Below are 21772 nucleotides of genomic sequence, written 5' to 3' on the forward strand. Positions count from 1 at the left end.
GATCTACTGATGATTGTAGGGCAGGTCGTGTCTGATACATTGCATTAACTTCGTTTTTAGTGTTTTAGTGTGCTTCTTATATATATTGAAGAGAATAAAACCTGCTGCTAAAAATGGTTTAATAATAATAATGATAATTAAATGAAAGAAAGTCAAACTGTATCATGCCTCTTGAGCAATTGATTGTGTTTATAGAAGTAGTCTATCAGTAAGAATAAACAAAAATGGTAATTAAGTCATAAAGGCAGTGTTTTAGTAGGAGGGTTAGTTTTGCAGTTGGCCTGTCTCTGCCCACCCGTGATTTCCCATGCATGGAGAGAAACACTGTTGTTGGATGTGTAATACTACATGTTTAGTGATGGTGTACCTTAGCGGACGTGTCTGTGCTGTCAGAGAGCGTGCGGTTAAAGTCTGGTGATGTGTCGAAAGAGTCCCTCTCCTCTCCTGAGCTGGAACGCAGGATGGACTGCTTCTTTACAGACGAGCAGGGGTAGGAATATCCCAGTATGTCTTCTTCTCCACTGTCACACTCCAAACTGGGACTGTTTTAATACACACACACACACACACACACACACACACACACACACACACACACACACACACACACACACACACACACACACACACACACACACACACACACACACACACACACACACACACACACACACACACACACACACACACACAACATTCAGTGAAAGATCTTTGCTACATCTTTCAACAGGATTAGGCAAAAGGCTTCCTATGGTACAGTTTAAGATATAACACTTTGTTCAGATCTATGATGATGTCACAATGTTGTACAGATAGGTGCAGATGATCTTGATCATGGTACAATCTTTAATCAGGTTTTGAACTGCTTTCCAGTTTCAGTGCTCACAGAGAAGATCCTGCAGCACTGAGGAACTGGAAGGAATGTTTAGCAACTTCAACACACAAACAGCTCAATTGTGTCCAGGCTTCCTGTCACTTTCCGCACCTTCACAGACTACAATTACTGCTAAAAAGCTCATGAAAGTATTTTGCTGAAATGATGATAGATACTTTGTAAGAATGGGTTAGTTACAGGAAAATAACAACATGATTGTATTGTTCCATATATCAAGGAATCCCCTTATAAAGCTTGTTTGTTCTCTAATTTCAACGCAACTCATCCAGTTGAAAGGGCAGTCACATTTTAAAGTTATGCAATTAAATATAATAGCTCACACTTTAAGTAGCGTCCTACCTCAGGCCCCGGCTCGTCTCGGTCAAGCTGCATCCTCTGCGGTTCAAAGCAGGAGAAACTGGCAGACCGGGCTGCGTCTGACGCCTCTGCGCTCCCTCGAACATACGGAAGGCGGAAGTCAGGGGGGAGGAAGGAAAAGACGGGGAGGAAGCAAAGGGACATGGGGGAGACATGCGAGGGGATGGCTCCCTGTGATTCTCCAGGCCAGGGCCTTGAATTCCCCTCTCCTCATTATGGGGTGAGGACGGGTGCCGGTTTTGGGAACAGTTCCCTGAGTCAGGGGGGGTCATGGAGAAGGGGTCCCAGCACGGGCTGCCAAGATGTGGCGCAGGGCTCCCTTCCTCCTCCCCGGGAGAGCGGTATTTAATGTCAGCTTCATCCACCTAAAACAGAAAAGTGAGTAAGTGAAGGCTGATCTGTAGCTCCTGTAATGCAACATTTGACATCATAAACCAGTTCATGACATAACGTCATAAACTATATAACTGATGTACATCTCTGTATAAACACGACTTAGAAAGAAACAGGCCACTCACCTGGTCCACCAGCATGGCGTTAGAGTACACCCTGTCTTTGCCATGTATCATCGCTGACAGTCTGGCGGCAGCAGCCAGTGTGGGGGAGCGGGCCGGGCTCTCCCCTATGGACTGGCTTTTCTCTACAGAGAGAGAGAGGGGATTTTTCAATATTATATTTGGTTTCCATAGCAACACCAAGGAACTTTCTCACAAACACAGGAAGTAAATAGACATCCTGGGCAGTTGCATGACATTGTCCCTTAAGAGTGTGCTTCTCTCTTTGCACACACACGTGAATGGGTGTGCATGGAGTTGTGAGCGGTCATCTGTTGGCATGTTTCTTCCCCACCCTGCCTTCGATACAGCCAGGGAGTGGAAATAACTCCCGGTGAGCACACAGTAGCATTGAGAGGAACCCTTTCAACACAGTAGAGGCACTGTGAGCAGCAGCCTGCTTGTGCTTTTTAAGCAGGGGGAAACAGTCCTGCTCTCAAAACACACACGGCCCCCTCTGGGACGCTGCTCTGGACCAAACACAGCTTCTCCACAACACAACTTCTTGGAAAGTGTTTCAGGTTCCAAAACAACCTACAGGTAGGCTGTAGGTCACTTGCCACAGAACTCATTACAACAAACCTTTGATGGCTTTCATTCAACACAGCTAACTATTGTTTTAGCCTAATTGGACAATTAAATTATTCACAAACAATAATTCTTACAGTGAATCAATTTGCAGAGATGGTTAATACATAAATTAAACTCATATATCAATTAAATGTTAAAGTAAATGTAAAGTCCATACATATGATTGGCACTATACAGTATATAGTATAAAGCAGTGGTTCTCAAATGGGGTACGCGGACCCCTAGGGGTACGTTGGAGTACTGCAGGGGGTACGTGAGATTTATTTTATGATAATGAAAAAAACAAACATAATTAATGCATTTAAACAAACTACTAATAGTAGATTAACTACTTTATTCAAAGGTTTAAAGTAATTCTGGATAATAAAATGGGGGAAATAAACGGGGTGGTCTCTTTTCCTCTCCCTCTCCTGACAGCCCGTCAGTCTCGTGCAGCTCTCTGAACCTGTAATAAGTAACCCGACAGTAAAGAATACATATATGTATAACTAGTTTAGCTAGTCCCAGAGTAGATAAACTAGCTAAGTGTGTTAGGTCTAACTCTCAGTGTACTTGGCTCGGCTCAACAATCCGTCGCAGCGGCGGAGCTGTGAACATGCAGAGCTGCGTGTTCTCCGTCAGCAGCAGCTGATCTGCTCTCCGATTCTCCGTCAGCAGCAGCTGATCTGCTCTCCGATCTCTCTCTCGCGTCCGGTTAGACTTCACTCGTGTTTATGTCCAAATCTATCAGATCTAGCTAGTTCTAGTTAATGCCTGCTTATCAAAGGACCTAGACAATGCATATGTTTATATGAGGGGTCAAAATCCCATGCTCATAAAATGCTCATATATTTTTTTCTCTTCATTCCCTCCCATAGCCCCAAAATAAATAAATATACAAATATACCAATTTTAGGAAAAGTAAGGAAGTTTGAGCAGTGTGGGTTTTATATTAACAGAGTTACACATATCTCAAAACGCAAAGTGTAATAACTGCAGTTTGCCGTTTCCCTGTCAGAATGCCAAAGATCCTCAGTGAAGCACAAGCCCATGTTTCTCACTACATTGTAAGTACAACTTATTAAAAAGATCAGTTCAATGCAACTAATGTCATCTTAGTGTTATTGCATGATGTTAAAATTGGTTTGCCATGAATTTAGTGATGGATTGTAAACATTTGAAATGTAGCATTTAAGTGTTTCTCAGTTACAAGGTTGTTGTTTTAATAAATCAGACACTGATGGTGCAGCGCTGTACTGTACCTCTTTATATCGGCATTTGTTTTTTTAAATTAAAAACATTAACTCTGTCCTAAATAAAACTAAATGTGGAATTAAATATAAGATTTAAACCAGCAATAAACTACTGAAAATTAAGGTTTTAGAACAGCAGCTCCATAACAGAAACTATTCGGAGCTTCAGGTGTGACGCTGTATCAACTGCTGTTTAAAGATCAAACATGAACTCTGAAAGAAAAATGTAAAGCCAACATCGACTAAGAGTTGTTTAAATGCTAAGATAAAGTTAGTTAGTTTTAACAGTTAGTTAAAAGGAGAATTTGAACATCTGTATCCCTGACAATTGGGAGGCTCCATCTGCAATAGTGATAATGTATTTATAAGCACACCTGGCCCTAATGAAGAGGACTAAGAAACCTACATCACACAATTCAAGGCACTAACTTGCACACGCTTATTGTACCATTTATAACAGTTTATTAATGTATCAGTACTGTTAACCTAATCATTTGAATTACTGAAGGGATTGTATCTAGTTTATTTTAACTTTGTGTAATTCTTTTGTAGTTTTGATCATTGACTTAGAAAAAATACTAAGATATGGATTGCAATACATTTCAGTGTTTTAAGGGTTTGACAGCATTATAAATGAGAAAAAAGCAGCAAAGAAAATGAGAGTTAACAATGTGGAAAGCATCCACTGGAAAAAATGAACTTCTCATTACATAAGCAACTGGTAGAAATCGTGCAGCACTCCTCACAATAATCCGAGGAGGCATCCTCATTAGCTCAGTTATATTATTAAGTTCCTAATGACAGTCTCTTCTTACCCTGGCCAAGCCATGCCTGAAACAATGCCAGCGGTGATAAAACATGTCTTTGGCACCACTGTTTCCACCTAAACTCATCAAGCGGATATTAAACCCAGACTCAACATCTCTTGTTAAAAAAAGAATCCATAGTTTATCCATAGTTTCCAAGCTGCCGGCACCGCAGTGGGAGCAAAAAAGTAAATCAGACCAACAATTGGTTGTGCTTCCTGTAGGCAGGGAGTCCAATAAATCTGAGACTCAACAGGGACTCAAGCAGACATTGATGAGGACACCAGATGAGCCCGGTTCCATCCACAACAAACGATATGGAGAAGATATAGACTTAACATGAACCCCTGCAGGATACAGAACACACTCCACATCAATCGAAGAGTTATGAAGTATCTCTAGAACAGCATCATTAGTGTAATGTAAGTTACTTACAACAGCCTGAAAATATTGGAAAACATGAACAAAACATCCTGTTATTCTGTTACTTCTGGATCCTCTTAGTTTCGCATGGAAACATTTGACTATATTTGAACCCGAATACAGACACAAAGTCACGTTACACCGTCTACTGTGTATTGTAGGGTTAGTTTTACTGCAACATCAAATCAAGAGACTAGGTCAGATTCTGGATGTGGGTCAAACCACTGTTTGAAAGCAGATACAGTTTCATATACCCACTTAAGGAACTTGATGGACATGCTTAACAGTAAAGGTTCTGGGCCAGGTCCAAAGCCACAGCTGGCTGCCACAGGCCCGATCATTCACACACCTCTGACCCATAAACACAGCCTCAGTGAACATTACTGTCAGGCGCTGCGAACTGTGTTTAACATTGGTTCACTGGGGGAGTAACAGACGACCATGGAGATCATATTTCTAACAAGTTAAAGCTGCACAAAATCAATCTTTCTGCAAGAGAAGCTGTCTTTATGGCTGCGACGGAGGTCGCTGTACGCATGTTACCATTTCAGAGGAGTTTTAAGGAATGCGGAGCAGGGCATGGGGGCTTTAGTCTATAGGATGTTGCTCACAGAAGGTATATTTGGAGTGATGTGATATTCAGAGCATGTCCCCGTGTGAGAGCCAACCCTATACAGTAGCAGCGCCCGGAGCAGCAGCAAAGAGAAAGAGAGAGAGCTGGAGCTTTACTGAGTCCCAGACAAAGACAGCAGTCAGTGCCAGGTTTCCAGACCAGGGCAGTTAAACACAGAAAGTGACCCTTCAACCCATGCACACCCCTGGGAGAGAGAGATCGAGGAAGGCAGGATGGAGAGGGGGGAGGCAGGGCTGTCACAAGGGCTCTTTCTCAAGGTTTACCCACTTTGGAGGCTGCTGGTGTGCAAAACAAAAATGTTCAAGACTAACAGAGAATCATAAATGTTAATTGCGTAAACACCTAGGCTTGTTTATTACGAGTATAATGGGATCATTTGTCTTTTATGAAGTTAGTCGCTTTATAAGCACCACGCTAAACAACTGTCACTTTGGAGAACTTAGGAGCAGAGTAAAATAACAAGCAGAGCCTAATAGAACAAAACAAAAAGCTGTAATACCTTATAAGAGGGGAGAGCTAATTATTTGATGGAGGGCCATTTAAATCATTAAAATAATTGTCCACCAACCCACTGTGAGTTATGACACCTGCAGTCAAACATCCCAGTCCAAGCATCACATTGTGTGTTCGCCAAGTTGTTTACATTTCAGTGCGTCTCTGGGCCCAAGAGATCTAGGAAGAGGTAAACTCAGAGTGAACAGCGATCAGTCCTTAAGAGTGGAGAAATGATGGTCCGTTTACAAAAAGGTTTTTTTATATTGCCGCTTTTCTACTCTTCAGCCGCATTGCACAGACAGACAGGCAGTGTTTATCAAATGTGCAGAAGTCAATCACAATTAAGAAGCAATAACATAGATAATCTGGCAGAGTTTCATTGTGAAAGATGAGGAAAAAGACCACTGGAGTCGAGCCATGATGACACATACATGGGAGTAACTTGGTTTCACTCTCACTCTTCCCTCTAACAAACACAAACTCTAGTCACTTGCATACAAGCAATGAACTGTTTAACTATTCTGGTTCAGCTGACCCAACAAATGTGTTTTCTAACTTTAGGTACCAGGATTAACTTGATTTTGGTTTCTCAACAATTGACAATAACCTGTGATTTCACATCAGCGCCAATGACACTTCAGTGACATATGAACACAAACTGATAATGATCGTCAACTGCAGGTGCCTGAGTATAGTGAGGTATATGAAGTTACATATTAAGCATTGGGCCTTCTTTTTGCACTTCATAGACCCCAGCAGTCACATGAAGCCTCGACTCCTCAGCGGGGGCTCCCATACGCACACAACAGTGTGGAGTGAGGATGTCGAAAGCCCCTAACCACTCAATCAGCTTCGAGTGGACATCTGACATTCCCCAACATACTGTCAGATATCAGGTTACATCACCGGCAAACATGCAGTTATCTCATTCCGATTGTCTCGCTGCTGCACAGGAGGCCCTGGGAATACATATGTGTAATGGGAAAAGTCTAATTTTAACTGTATTGTTCCACAGAGAAAAGCCTGTGGTAAAGTCTTCAATTTGCCAATCTAACCAGATGTGGCTTTAAGAAAAGAGTTGCAACTGAAATGAGGAAAACTGCAGAGTCTGTGAGCTCAAGTGAGCTGCTTTATTCATGACATCAACGCACATGCATCTAATGTCTGTCACACACTGTGACAAGTTATCTAGCAGGGACTGTGACTCATTTTGAATCAAAGGTGAAAGCGTCAACTTGAATGGCTCATCCAACCAAGAGCAAACAGTCACTGTGACAGGATGAAACAACGTCTGTAAAGCAATTCATTATTTCCACATCCGTAGATTACAGTACCACTCGGTCTTACCTTTTTTGCCTGTCTTCTTGCGCATCCTCATCTTAGGAAAAGAGGGCCAGGAGTAGTTGAAAGGAGAGTCCGAGTCAGAATCCATGATTTGCTATCTTCAAGGTAATCTTTATCCAAACGGCTCAAGGTGTTAATAAATAAATGAGCAGTTTACATCCATTTCCCAGAGGCAGCGAACTAGCTGCAGCGTTCACTCTCCTTTTTCCAGAGCCCCGCTGTAGACACTCTGACACTTCAGCAGTGAGCCAGCATGTTCCCCTCTGTCTCCCCCAGTCACCCCTCCCCCTAAGGTCCACCCCTTCCCCCTCGACAACTTTGCACCAACTGTCTGACAGAGCAGGGACACAACTCTGTCTCCCTCTGATCCTTTCTACAGTTTTCTCACAGTTTTCTCACTATCTACAACTTTGTCCCATCTTCCTGACTGCTCTCTTCAAACCTGTAACAACATTTGAGTCTCTAAGTCTTCCTCTGGCCCCCCCAGTCACTCATCTACCAAACAGAGTACAGGGGAGAGGGAGAGAGATCAACACATGCTGACAGGAGCAGGGGGGAGGAGTGTATTGACTGCCGGAAAGAGTGACTGAAGGAGGGAGAGAAACAGAGAGAGACAAAGTCAAACATAGGAGTGACTTCAGAACCTACAGCGAAGACAAATGAGGGCAGACAGCTTAGGGGAGGTGAGTCTCAGACCCGGGAGGAATCATTAAGCCTGTGAGTTCATGATTGCCACACTCCAAGGTACAAGACGTGCACCCCGAATATGCCAGATGCCACATCTGAACAGATTCCTTCTCGATCACTCCATTCTCTGTTTCTATATTATAGCATGTCAAAGCTAGAATGAGGGGGAAAGGGGTTCGGAGTGTGTGGAGGGGGCGGTCTGCCAGGTCAGCAGCCTCACCATGGAGACAGCAGTGAGAGCCGCTGCTGTTTTTTCTTTGGGTTCCCCCCCCCTCCTCCTTTCCCCCTCTTGCAGGAGTACAGTGCTCCATTGGCAGCAGCAGGGATACAAGTATGTTTAGCTAGAGGTGGTAAATGTGACAGAAAGGGATAATGAAGCGGGTTTAAGAGACAAATCAGACAATGGCACTTTGGGAGACGCCAAACATGGGTTTATAAATGCACATCAAAGAAGGAATGTGATAAAAAAAAAAACGAGAAAGAGGGATGAGAATGGGTTTGGTAGGACGAAGATATGCAGAGGACAGACACAGAGGTACACTGCGACTATAAAGTAGTTTCTGTATGTGCTGGTGCGCGTGCGTGCGTGTGTGTGCGTGTGTGTGTGTGTGTGTGTGTGTGTGTGTGTGTGTGTGTGTGTGTGTGTGTGTGTGTGTGTGTGTGTGTGTGTGTGTGTGTGTGTGTGTGTGTGTGTGTGTGTGTGTGTGTGTGTTGGCACTGTACTGGTGGACATTAATGCTGCCTTTGTGGGGTCTGTGAGAGGTTTAATCCTTTTTTACGTTCTCCAATTAGACCCCTCAGCCGGGGTCGCAGACTCTTGTTAGTGTTGCTGGCATGTCTCTCATCGTCTGTTGTCACCCTTCCAAACTATCCATATCATAAATCCCTTTCCCTTGCGCTCTCTCTTTCCAACTAATACACACACACACCATTCTCACACTCCTCTACTCTGCTCTCCCTGGGGATCTCAAGAAGCTGGAAAACTGCATTCAGCACCGCCTTGGCAACCCCCATTCAGATTTGTTTTCACTTCCCTATAGCCCTTGCTCCCTTCAGAGCACTCTTCCCCACTGCCTTCTCCCTCTCAAATGCACACCAACACTGACAACACACACACATATCGACCTCCTTCCTCTCTCTTCTGCTGTGTGGAGCAGAGCTCCTCGGGATGGAGTGGCGTTTGCTGTTTGTTCACTAAACTCACATTCAAATGCTGACCTGGGAGGAAGGGTGCACAAGTCTGTCTGTTTGTGTTTGTGTGTATATGAAGGTATGTAAGGGCAAGTGTGTGTTTTGGGTGGGGTGTTTGGATTTTGGGGGCATTAGGAGGGCAGATGGGGGGAGAAGCGGAGGGAGCTGGAAGCGTGGAAGACAAGTGAGAGAAACTTTTCTACTATCAAACGTTTTTAACAATTACGCCTATATTTTAAACCTTTAACAACCTGTTGTGGCAAAACTGCATTTTATTTTGCTCATGTGAGTGAAGGTACAGTCATTTGAAATGGAGAGCGGAAAGAGCTGACATCAAGAAGACAGGGGGAAAATGACAGCTACGCTCAAAATTCCTCATCCCCTGCCGAAGCTCTGGCCATATAAGCTGTGTCTGTCTATTTGATGACGCAGAAGCTCAATGATAAAAACAGTCTGGAATCGCAAACCTGCTGGTCACTCGTTATGCCCGACAGCTTCGCAATGTCTAATGAAGAATTGTATTTCCTCAAGCGTCAAATGAGCAATGTAATCCTGGAAGAGTTACATGTATAAAACCTGAGTCACTCTGAGCCTGAAGTTTTTTTAAATATGGCAGTAAAAACAGGATTTATGGGCCAGCCTTATTGGTCTGAACCACAAAAGCCTTTGAAGGGACCAATCGAAGTCACGAGCAGTAAGACTACACACGCCAGAAAATATGAAAATCCTAAACTAGCCAACAAACACACACATTCACAAATACACACAGAACAAAATGGTTAAACCATATAACATGGAAAACAACGCTAGCCACAGGAAGTTCAGATTGCAGATGTCCAGTGCCAAGTGTTATAAAGCCTGAAGCCTCAGCTTATAACCACAACATTCTTACACTGAGGCATCAGTCCGCTCTGCAGCATTACAAGCCAATTATTAACCCGCTGGATGTTCCCACTCTTTAAAATCATTCCCTTCCCGTGCAGAGGCAGATCAGAGTGGTCAACCTAAAGCCCCACATTTAGCATTCATCTCTGTCCCCATGTCACTGCTGGTGGGAAGAGGGTGACTCTGCATTGTATCTTCATGTCGGATTATCTAGATTCCTTCTTAGTGCCACCATCACTGTAAACACAGAGTGACACGACTCTAAAATCTCCAGAGAGGCGGGGCCAGAAGGAGTCATGAAATGTGATCGTACAGTCTGTGGGGATGGTGGACAGCGGTGGTCATGTTTTAAGTTCCAAGTTCTGTTCAGGAAAGGAAATGTTTCCTGCAGATGGACTCGGTTATGGATTAGAAGCGAATTAGATAATTTCCTATGAACATAACACCACCTAAACCAACAGTGATCAGTTTCAGTCTGCTCAAAACAGGATCTACAGCTGAGGCAACGCAAGCTCTAAAATTAAAACCAAATCTAAAAACAGGCTTCTGAGAAAGTAACCGTGGTCTGAGGGGAAGCTTAAAAAGATGTTAAAAATAAAATCTTTACCAGAGTCAAAGTGTGAGGGGTCGTCCACCTCGTCCTCTTCATGCAGGCAAAACATCAGCAGCTCCTCGTAGTCCTGGACAGACAGAAGCGTTCAGCAAACAGCACACACATTTCCAAGGACTAAAGTAGAACTCAAGTACACAAGTGTTTGGTGAATGCCTAGGTGTGTGACAGAGCAACATCAACTAGGTAACCATCTGTATCACATAAAACCTATTCAATAACGAGAATCACGTGCACACGCCACACCTCTCAAAACATGAACTACACACTTGACCGCTCACAAAGTCGGCTATTCAGGGGCATGTGCAGGGTGCCAGCTTCAACACCTTGACAATAAGAGTGAAACAATGTGGAGCATTTAGGGATGGTCGGTGCCACCGGCTGATGCAGATGTTCATGGAGATTAAAGAGTTTTATAATTAGAACAATTAGATATCCGGGACTTTTTTTTATGGGCACCTGTTGTGGCAAAATAGGCACACACGTACTCTGGAGTGTTTTTGAAGGACATGTAGCATATTGTATTGTCTCGTCAAATAAAGCTGTTTAAACTTAGACAATTACAGTATGAGTTAACATTACATATTTGTTTTATTATATATTTAGTCCATACCTATGTGTGTGAAATATTATGATCCAATACTCACATTTTCTTCTACAGCAGCTCTTTTCATTTCAGAATACAGTGCTGAAAGAAGAGAAACATACTCAGACATACAGCAGCCATTACACTTCAAAAGAGGCTCGAGTGGGCACAGATGTGTGTCACTTTTTAACAATGTATGTACCATGCAAAGTGGGTTTTTTCATAACGTGGGGAGACCTTACTGTAGCCTTGATCTACTTTCTTTTCATTTTACTACCATGTGCATCTCAGATCAAAGGACACTGTATGATTGCTTACCAGAAACCAAAAAGTGACGCGCAGAAATTAGTGTATGGGTGGTTTGATATGGAGCCCCGGGTCACATTAATGTATAAAAACATGTAAATGCAGGAAAGGGAAGTGGCAGCAACGCCATAAAGGATATATAGGTTGGGAGAGGAACTCAGAGACAAAAGAAGAATCAAGCCGCAAAGAGTGAGAAAGGAGAAGATGTCAAATATAGGAGACTAAAAAACAAGCTTCTTTCTGTGCCTCAGTGGGATACCGTGAAACACATTCACTTAAGTCTCATACAGTGATGCCAGCTGGTTCTAAAGTGAGAGTGAGTGTGAGAGAGAAAGAGAGAGAGAGAGAGAGAGAGAGAGAGAGAGAGAGAGCACACACACACACACACACACACACACACACACACACACACACACACACACACACACACACTGAGCATGCGTGGAAGTTGTGTGTGAAGTCTGAGAGCGTGTAGCTCCCGTACCAAACTTTTTGAGAAATCAGGTTATGATCAGATGAGCAAGTTGATCACTCAAAGTTTATAGCGAAATACGATGTGGGGAATGTAATGCCACCGAAGAAACCAAACAAAAAGGCTAAAGTGCCATTGAATGAGAGCAGCGGTCTTTCGGGAGTGATTGACACACAAGCAGCAGAGGAGAACGCCATGGAGAGCGGGGCCTCGCAGGTGAACCACTCGGAGCTGGCGGTACTAATACGCTCCATAATAAGAGAGGAGATAGGGGCTGCTTTCGAGAAATTCCAGCCGCAGCTTGATGCTTTAAAGGGAGAACTTGACTCATGTTGTCAGAAGCTCGGTGATATGGAGGAGGGGATAACCGACATGGATTGTAGGGTTGCTATACTCGAAACCGCAAATGGCAATCTAATGAAGGAAAGCAAAGAGTTCAAAGACAAAATAGAGAGGATGGAGATTCAAAGCAGAAAGTTTAATCTACGTGTGATTGGACTGAAAACGGACATTGAGAAGAGCGATCCCATTGCCTTTGTGACAAACTTTTTAAAGGAGGTGTTCGGAAGTGAGCTCTCATGTGAACCGGCAGTCGAGATTGCATACAGGATTGGGCAGGGGACTGATTTGAGACCCAGACCTATGATTGTCACTATGCAGAGATATCAAGCTAAGGAAGCTATCTTGAAGCTGGCAAGAAGCAAGGGAGAGATTCTTTTCCGTGACATGCGAGTGAAGATATTTCCTGATATTACTCCGGATGTTGCCAGGAAGAGAGCCCTATTCAATGACGTCAGGATGAAGCTGCGCAAGGCTGAGGTGAGGCATGGGCTATTGTTCCCCGCAACGCTCATCGTAACCTTCAATGGACAAACCAAACTTTATCGGGACTGTAGTGAAGCTGAGCATTTCTATAAAACAGTGATAAGCCCGGTTTCAGTTCAAACCAGAAATGAAGGTGGGAAATGACTGATTGACATCACCAGATAGATGGTATGATTATACATATAGGAGAAGAAATTAATTGTATTATGAAAATGGAAATTGTTGCAGTTTTGGTGATCTCCACAATTGTTTTATTTTCTTGTGGGCCAATATTCACTGGTCTATGAGTTATCTACTCATTTATTTGAAGTTATTTACTTCATCATCTGCGAGTATGAATTTATGTTTATTAGATTTTGAATAGAGACAAATTTCAACTTGTCTCTATTGTTGTTTATTCTTCCTAAAATGTAATTGTGATGTATTGATTAGATCTAGTGTTGCGAGACATTACCATGAATATATTTCATACTATTATTTAAAATGTTCGGGAGCTACCGTGAAGCTCGTCTAATTGAGCGAGTGAGTATGCACATTTATAGCAATCTATGTGCAGATACATGTTGGGTTATGTATGTGATGGTGTGTGTGGTTGAAATTGTGTTACATGTATGTTTTAGTTCAGCTCTCATTTTGATAGGAAGTGAAAAAGAGATAACATTTAAATTGCCATCTTAATGTTGAATAAGTTACCAAGTAAAGGGTTTAAATTGGCTCACATCAATATATGTAGTTTAAGAAATAAAGTGTCTGAGATAGAGGAAATATTATCATGTGGTATTCATTTGTTAGCAATATCTGAAACTCACTTAGATGACACATTTAATGACGCTGCTGTGGATATTGATGGATATAGAATATTTAGAAAGGACAGGAATGCAGATGGAGGTGGGGTGGCAGTATACATTCAAAAGCAAATACCAGCTAAAGTGAGATATGATTTGATGTCTGCTGATATTGAAGTACTTTGGTTGCAAATTAATTTACCTCACTTGAAACCTTTGTTGGTAGGATGTTGTTACAGACCTCCAAATGCAAACTTAATTTATTTAGACAAATTATGTGAAATGTTAGACAAAGTTTGTGATCTTGACAGAGAGATTTATTTTATCGGAGATTTAAATATTGACTGGAATATGTTGCACTGTGCCCTTAAAAACAAGCTGCAGACAATAATTAATACATGTAACTTGGTACAAATGGTGACTAAACCTACTAGGATATGCATCAAGAAAGATGGGTCAAAAAGTGCAACTTGTATTGATCATATATTTACTAATTTTAGCCATGTATGTTCTCAGGCAATATCAATTCCAGTAGGGTGTTCTGATCATAATTTAATAATTATCGTGAGAAAGACAAAGGTGCCAAAAGCTGGACCAAAAGTCATTGTGAGGAGATCAATGAAATATTTTAGTGAAGAGTCATTTATCCAGGATGTTCAAATGATATGTTGGAAACATGTTTTTGAGAAAGTCGATCCAGATGATGCTCTTGATGTCTTCAATTTGTTATTCATGCAGGTGATTGATAAACATGCTCCACTTAGAAAACAGACTGTAAGGAACTTTAGAGCACCCTGGTTAGATGAGGAATTAAGGGATCTAATGAAACAAAGAGATGATGCAAAAAATGTAGCTCTCTCATCAAGTTATGAGTCAGACGGGCACATTTATAGAAGGTTAAGGAATTATGTTACAGCATTAAATAAAAAGAAAAAACAGTTGTATTATGGAAATAAAATTAAAGAGATAAAGGATGACAAGAAAAAACTGTGGAGCTTAGTGAATGGCATGATGGGCCGTAAGCCGAAATCCACCTCAACATATCTTGAGGTGGATGGGACATTTTTGACGAAACCAGTACAAATTGCTAATCATCTGAATGATTATTTTCTTGATAAAGTAAAACATTTGAGGATAAATATGAATCAAACTATAAATAGTAACTCCACATTTCTAATACAGGATTTAATTATGAAAAATAAGAAGTGTACATTTAAAATAGAAAAAGTGACAATTACAGATGTTGAATGTCTACTAGGTAAATGTAATGATAAACCACCAGGAGTGGATAATTTAGTTGGTACATTTCTTAGATATGTTGCTAATTTTGTTGCAGAGCCCATCTGTCATATTATAAATTTGAGTATTGATAAATGTATTTGCCCACAGGCATGGAAAATAGCAAAAATTATTCCACTTGCAAAAAATCCAGCTGGACCATTTTCTGGTACAAATAGCCGTCCAATAAGTTTATTACCAGCATTAGCAAAGATAATGGAGAGAATAATTTTCAATCAAATACAAAAATACTTTGAAGGTAACAAACTTAATACTGTGTATCAACATGCTTATAGACCTGGCCATTCCACATGCACCGCTTTAACACAAATGACAGATGACTGGAAGGGCGAACTAGATAATAGGAAGTTAGTGGGTGCAGTACTACTCGATTTTAGTTCTGCTTTTGATGTCATTGACCATTCTTTGTTGTTACACAAGCTGGAACAATATGGTTTTCATTTGGAAACGCTGAAGTGGTTAGAAAGTTACCTGACAAATCGAAGTCAAACTGTTTTTTTTAATGGAAGTCTCTCAAAGATGAAAAAAGTCACCTGTGGAGTACCTCAGGGTAGTTGTTTGGGACCACTTTTATTTTCTATTTTTACAAATGACCTACCATTAGTGTTAGAAAAAGCTAAAATTGTAATGTATGCAGATGACTCAACAATATATTATGCAGCATCAACTACAAGAGAGTTGACAAATGTTATGAATAAAGATCTACTACTGATATCAGAGTGGGTCATAAATAATAAGTTGGTACTTAATGCGGGAAAAACAAAATCGTTATTAATAGGATCAAATCATCAGTTAAAAGGTGAACCAAAATTGCAACTACATTTAAACCATATTGAAATTGAACAGGTCAAGGAGACAAAATTGCTAGGTATAACCCTGGATCATAAATTATCTTGGTCTAAACAAATTGATAATGTTGTATGTAAAATGGGAAGGGGTGTGTCACTTGTAAAAAGAATTGTAAAATATTTGCCTATGGATGTCAGTAGACAAGTTTTGGATGCTTTGGTTCTGTCGCAGCTTGATTATTGTTTGGTTATATGGTCTAGTGCTGCTGAAAAAGATTTAAACAAACTACAAGTAGCACAAAATAAGGCAGCACGATGTGCACTGCAGTGCTCCTACAGAACCAGAGTCACTGAAATGCTGGAGACACTGAAATGGTTAACTGTCAGACAGAGGTCAACTTATATTTTATTGAATTTTGTCAGAAATATTACAGTGACTCACTCACCAGATATATTATCACAAAGATTTATAGCGCAATATGCACAACATAACTATCAAACACGACATACAATAGAAGGAAGGTTTGTATTACCTAAATCTAAATCAAATATGGGACAGAAAACAGTCATGTACAGAGCCATGATCAGCTGGAACTCTTTACCGGTTCACATCATTCAGGAAAATTCTCAAGTACATTTCAAATGGTTGCTAAAAAATTATTTAAGTATTACAAAGTAAATTTGAACTGTGCCTGTGGCTATGTATGCATATATTATTATGTACACTTATTTGTATTTACTTTTGTTTGGCCTTAGGATGGCGATAATTGAATGACCATTTTAGTTTCACTTCATTTCACTGTAAATAGCATGAAATTATGAGCTGTTTTGTTTTGTTTTAATTTTGTTGTATGTTTATGTATGTTTTGAGTGTGTGAGGACCCCAGGAAGAATAGCCAATGCTCATGCTAGTGCTAATGGGGATCCTAATAAAGAGCGAGAGAGAGAGAGAGAGAGAGAGAGAGAGAGAGAGAGAGAGAGAGAGGAGAGAGAGAGAGAGAGAGAGAGAGAGAGAGAGAGAGAGAGAGAGAGAGAGAGAGAGAGAGAGAGAGAGGGTAAAGGAGGCTGTGACCTTCCAAACTGCATCCTTGCATTTGTATTGCTTCCCACAAAAATAAACCCATGAAAACGTACTGTACTGTATATGGCTGTAATTCAGGATACTTTTCATCGTCCATTATAAGTTGACAGTTATTTTTAATATGTTTTTTTGGTTAAGCGTTTGTCGGTTAATGTTAAAAAATAAATGGTAGAAAAATAAATAAAATAAAATAGCCAACAGTTTGTTTTGTCCAAACAACAGTTAAGATGTCAAAATATATTTAATAGGCAAATGATAATACTAAACACGCTTAGGAAAATTGAAAACACAGCATTGAGAAGCTATAATCAGCAGATTTTGTTTTGATGAATCACTTGAGTAATTATAATTATAAATGACTGACATGTATTTCCTGTCAATTAACTAATTTAAGCTTATTTTACTCTACTGTTAATCAGGTTCACATAAGACACGTTATCTTGATGTATCTTTGCAACAGCAATACCTGAAAAACCCCACAGGAGGGCAGTCAATGTCAGCTAATAAAGCCTGAGTCAAGCCACAGATGAAGCCTCATAGACCACTCGAACAAAGATTGTCAGACAATTGCAACATAAGAGTTCAGATTGAGGGTTAACCGGGCCTCTTAAATCCCACAAACATTAAGAAGGGTAAAATAAAGTTACCGGTCTCGACAGGATCATCCACCAGCTCCTCCTTCCCCGAGGGGGTCTCCACACGTTCCCTCCTGAGAGCTTTGATCTGTAGGAGGAAAGGTGATGTTTAAGTCAGAGGATTATGTAAAACTGAAGCATAGGGCTGGGAGGTGGTGACTCTATTCTTACTTTGTATGTGAAATTACATCATTTCTAACTAGCTTTATTTTGATGGTACTTTCAGGTACATTATTTGGGGTTTATAATTGTGTATCACCAAAAGCGCAATTTCCTCCACTAAAGAAATCCCATCTCTCTATAAATTACAGCTGAATAGCTTCATTTTGTTTGGGTTGCCTTGGTTGGGGCGATGAGGGGGGTTCAAACCTTGACCCAGCACCAGTTAACGTTGACAATTCACCTCTCTGAGAAAGTCCTCATCTCTGAGCCGGTCTCTGAGAAGAAGGATGTCAGCATGTCGACTGTCCTCTGAGCTCCACCTCAGGTTCTGTCGGACGGTCAGAGTCAGGTTCCCCATATCATGACAGAACCTGAGCAGGCGGGACCGGTCGGCCCACACCTGGGACAGACCTGCTGGAGGCGTGGCCAGAGGGTTGGGGGGGCTGTAGCACAACAGGTGGGCCGGTTTAATCACAACCATTAAAAACATTAGGGTTGATGTTCAAAGAGAATATTGTTACACCATGACAAATCTCAATAGAAAGTTAATTATTTTTGTTATGTGTATTATTTAATTTGTGAAAAAAACTCTAAAGCACTGTCAGCATTTCAGATGATGGTGATTTTCAGCCAGGTGTTTAGCACTGTGTGTAGTCATTGGCAAAATATCTATCGTGTCATATTTCATTTCATTTGTATTTGTTCCGTTCATGGTATGCACAAACTCAATGTATAACAATTATCTACAAAACATGTCTCTGTAAACACACACTACCCGAATAGGAGCAGGGAGAATAAAATAATCTTATAAAACCTGTCCCTTTCTAAAAAAAAAAAAAAGGAAATATAAATAGATGGTCTGTCCTTCATTTTTTCGTATTCACAGCCAATCATTGCAGTATCGTAGGAAAATAAGAGAAACACAAAAACTTACAAAAAACACTTAATTCCCACTTGACAGTTAAGGGGAAACAAAAAAAAACAACACCAAAACATCACATGAACAAGGAAAAGTGCAACACCCTCATCTGAGTCCTACTTGAGTAGAAGGGGAAAGCGGAGCATAATAAACTAGTGAGACTAGATATCCAGCTAGATTTGCAATAAGTGTTGTCTTTTCCTGGTTTGAATGAGAGCTTTCCCTTACTGTGTGTGAACGCACTGCACTCAACGCCTAATGTTACAGCTTAACAGTGATTCATTTGCCAGTATCCCTGCCGTATAATCTTACTGTGTGAGCAGCTCCAGGAGCTGGATGTTGCCGGCTGTCTGTGCCAGCTGCAGCGGTGTCACTCCCTCTTCGTTTGGCAGACTGACAGCCATCAGACCCCCCGGCTGACAAAGCAGCAGCTCCGCAAGCCGATACAGACCCCATCGCACGGCCATGTGGAGGGGAGACTCCCTGAAACTGTGCTCTGGAGATGAAGGAAGAAATCGAATTCAATAAAATATATAACTGATAAAGGCAGGTAGGATGTTAACAGTAAGACAGGAACGAAGGGTGAAACGTGAGATAAAGAGTAACCTATCATGTCAAGAAGTGCCTCTTGATAACCTACTCGTGATAATTAACCTAAATGCCAATGATTGATTTGTCCTCTTGCATAGCCCTGGGTCTCTCTGCCCCACTGACACACTTAAATAAAAGCTTTTCTTAACAAAGTAGGGGCAGCTACTTATTTCTGTGTCTGTTACTCAACGCAGTTCAACCAGATCTGTCTCCAGGTGACAGACATGCATCAACACAGCTTCAGTCAAGCAGCTAGTAGGCTTGATCAAAGGAAAATTGTTAAACCCAATTCAGACAAAATAAAGGACACTTATCTTAAAAGCTCCTTGGTATATCAACTTAGTGAATCTTAAAATGTACTTCTTTGATTTGACTGTTAATCAAATAAATAGTGGGGTGTCATTAAGTAAGGTGCATGTTTACTATAACCACTGTTCCTTAATGCTGATGCAGTTTTTGGTAGACATATGTCAACAAGACTTTGTTGACCTCGTCCCATAACATTGCAGCAGCATTTGTCATTGATTTTCTAGAAATTCAGACAAAACATCTCAATTATTGAGGCAACTGCAGAATTTCATAACTTGAATAACAATAAGCCGACAATCACCTTTTTCTCCACTTAGTTTTCAAGGCAACTTACAGAGATACAAAGCGGCCAGGAAGATGCTGTCTGAATTTATTTAGCATCACAGCCAGAGCAAGAAGAAAATATAACTAGATAAATAGAAATAGAAAAAATACACTGACGAGAGAAACACATGCCATAGAGTCTACACTGAGGGATTTCTAATGGGATGTTGCTTAGCTAAACAGCAAAAGATAGCCTAAAACATGAAACACGATCAACACCTAGACAGTATTATCAAAAAGTATTCATCACAATTGGTATTTAACTGCAAAGGGGTAATGCGGTTTTATTTTAGATGATATATCATTTTGCCTTTGAATGATAGTGGACTACAGAAAGCATTAGGAATCATATTGATGAAAAAAGCAATTTCCCCCACATACTGTGCAGCCAATGTGGCCGAACTGGTGCCAGGAATACGTTATTCTACTATTCTAGTCAAAGTGAAGTCACTTTAAGTGAAACAACAGCTCATAACTGACTAACATAAAGCAAGATTACCCTTATAAGTCTACGCTTTAATTCTAGAAAAAAACTCTGTCCAAGAATATTGTGTATAGAAAAAACATCTGCCAGCCTTCTTGACCTTTAAAGACAGATTCCACACATCTTTGCAGGCTGTATCAAAGGTATTCAATTGCACATTTTTCAGAGCTGCCCAGAGAAAATCAAATGATTCCAAGATCCAATCAAATATCTAACTGTTGATAAAGAATTGGATTTTTCCATTCCTTTAAAATGTAGAAAGCACTATGAACAAAGCACCAATGGTTAGCTGGGATTGATAAGTCAGTACAGCATCGGCAGTAGAATGATGATGTGAGCAGTGTTATGAAATGAACTACAGACATTTAGAGGGAGACGCTGCAAAGAAACAGACTGCCCTAACTTTGTTAATGCTAAATCTAGTTTATTATTTATGTAGGTGGCCCTACACAAACACTTAGATCATAGAGACAGATGGTGACAGTCAACATGGTGGTCGGCGCACACACACGCACGCAAACACACACACATACAGATTTATTAGTCTCTGCCTAGGGCTACTTCCAGAACGAAAGGCTCTATTAACCACATTATATGCTGCCTAATTGGCTTTGATGAGTCCAACAGAAGCACACATGTGACCATGTTCACTTCCGATTACACAGTAAGCATTGCAAATGGGAAGGATGGCAGAGAAAAGGGGAGGGGGAGTTGAAGAGTTCACCTTCATAGCTGGCTTTGAGTGTGCAGTGCGATGCTGAGAGATCCCTCTTTATAAAAAACAACATCTTTCCTTAAACCAATTTCTGACAGTTAAACATTACAACCTTATCCGTCTTCCTCAAAGCTGTATGCTTTAAGCTTATCTACCTAATGTTTCCTGTGTATACATTGTTGTGTAATAAAAAACAAATACTATGTGCTTTAGATAAACGTATCTGTGCAGGAAATCCCATTAAGCAGGATGAGTAAATCCCGCTCTCACCATCTCCGCTGTGGCTCCCTAGCACATTCCAGTTTTGGGGGATATCCAGATTTGCCATGGCCAGGGCAACGCGACGATCCATAGCCCAGCGAGAGCTCTGCTGGCCCAGATTGAAGAGGCTGCTCAGATCCTTGTGATCCCTGGAGCTAAGGCAATGTCCGTGGACTACCAGGTGCTCTGCCAGGTCCTGAGAAGAAAAAAGAATAAGATCAATCCTTGAAACAGTCATGTGAAAACCAATGCTACACAACAAAGGTGAAATGTTTTAGTTTTTTCAAAGGAAATCATGTTTTCATTTAACATTAATTACAGAAAATAGAATTTTTCACCGTTTTAGAAAACAAGTTTTTTTAATATAAGCTTATTGTCATTTTTCAAAGATTCAAGGCTTGTATTGTCATTTGTGCTTAGCTAGTGTAGTTATGACAATGAAAATCTTAGGTCACAGGCTCCTCCAACAGTGCAACACAATAAAACGGATAAAAGTTGTCATAAAGAATATGACAACAATAATCCA

General features: G+C 40.9%; 1 protein-coding gene across 6 annotated transcripts in view; it reads right to left on the reverse strand.

Annotated features, from left to right (window-relative positions):
- Positions 1-21772, reverse strand: part of LOC117452311 (rho guanine nucleotide exchange factor 28-like) — a 45465-nt gene that overhangs the window by 17120 nt on the left and 6573 nt on the right. For 4 of the 6 annotated variants that reach the window (XM_034090853.2, XM_034090852.2, XM_034090855.2 and 1 more), the window contains exons 5-13: positions 21256-21442; positions 18875-19058; positions 17885-18086; positions 17494-17569; positions 11352-11392; positions 10702-10774; positions 1771-1892; positions 1235-1617; positions 368-542 (exon numbers count right to left, since the gene is read on the reverse strand). In XM_034090853.2, coding sequence (XP_033946744.1) covers positions 368-542; positions 1235-1617; positions 1771-1892; positions 10702-10774; positions 11352-11392; positions 17494-17569; positions 17885-18086; positions 18875-19058; positions 21256-21442 — 1443 coding nt within the window. Of the gene's footprint in view, positions 1-367; positions 543-1234; positions 1618-1770; positions 1893-7334; positions 7585-10701; positions 10775-11351; positions 11393-17493; positions 17570-17884; positions 18087-18874; positions 19059-21255; positions 21443-21772 lie in introns of those variants that run through there. The other 2 variants (XM_034090858.1, XM_034090856.1) reach the window with 1 other exon arrangement.

Source organism: Pseudochaenichthys georgianus, chromosome 9, assembly GCF_902827115.2.
Source record: "Pseudochaenichthys georgianus chromosome 9, fPseGeo1.2, whole genome shotgun sequence".
NCBI lineage: Eukaryota > Metazoa > Chordata > Actinopteri > Perciformes > Channichthyidae > Pseudochaenichthys > Pseudochaenichthys georgianus.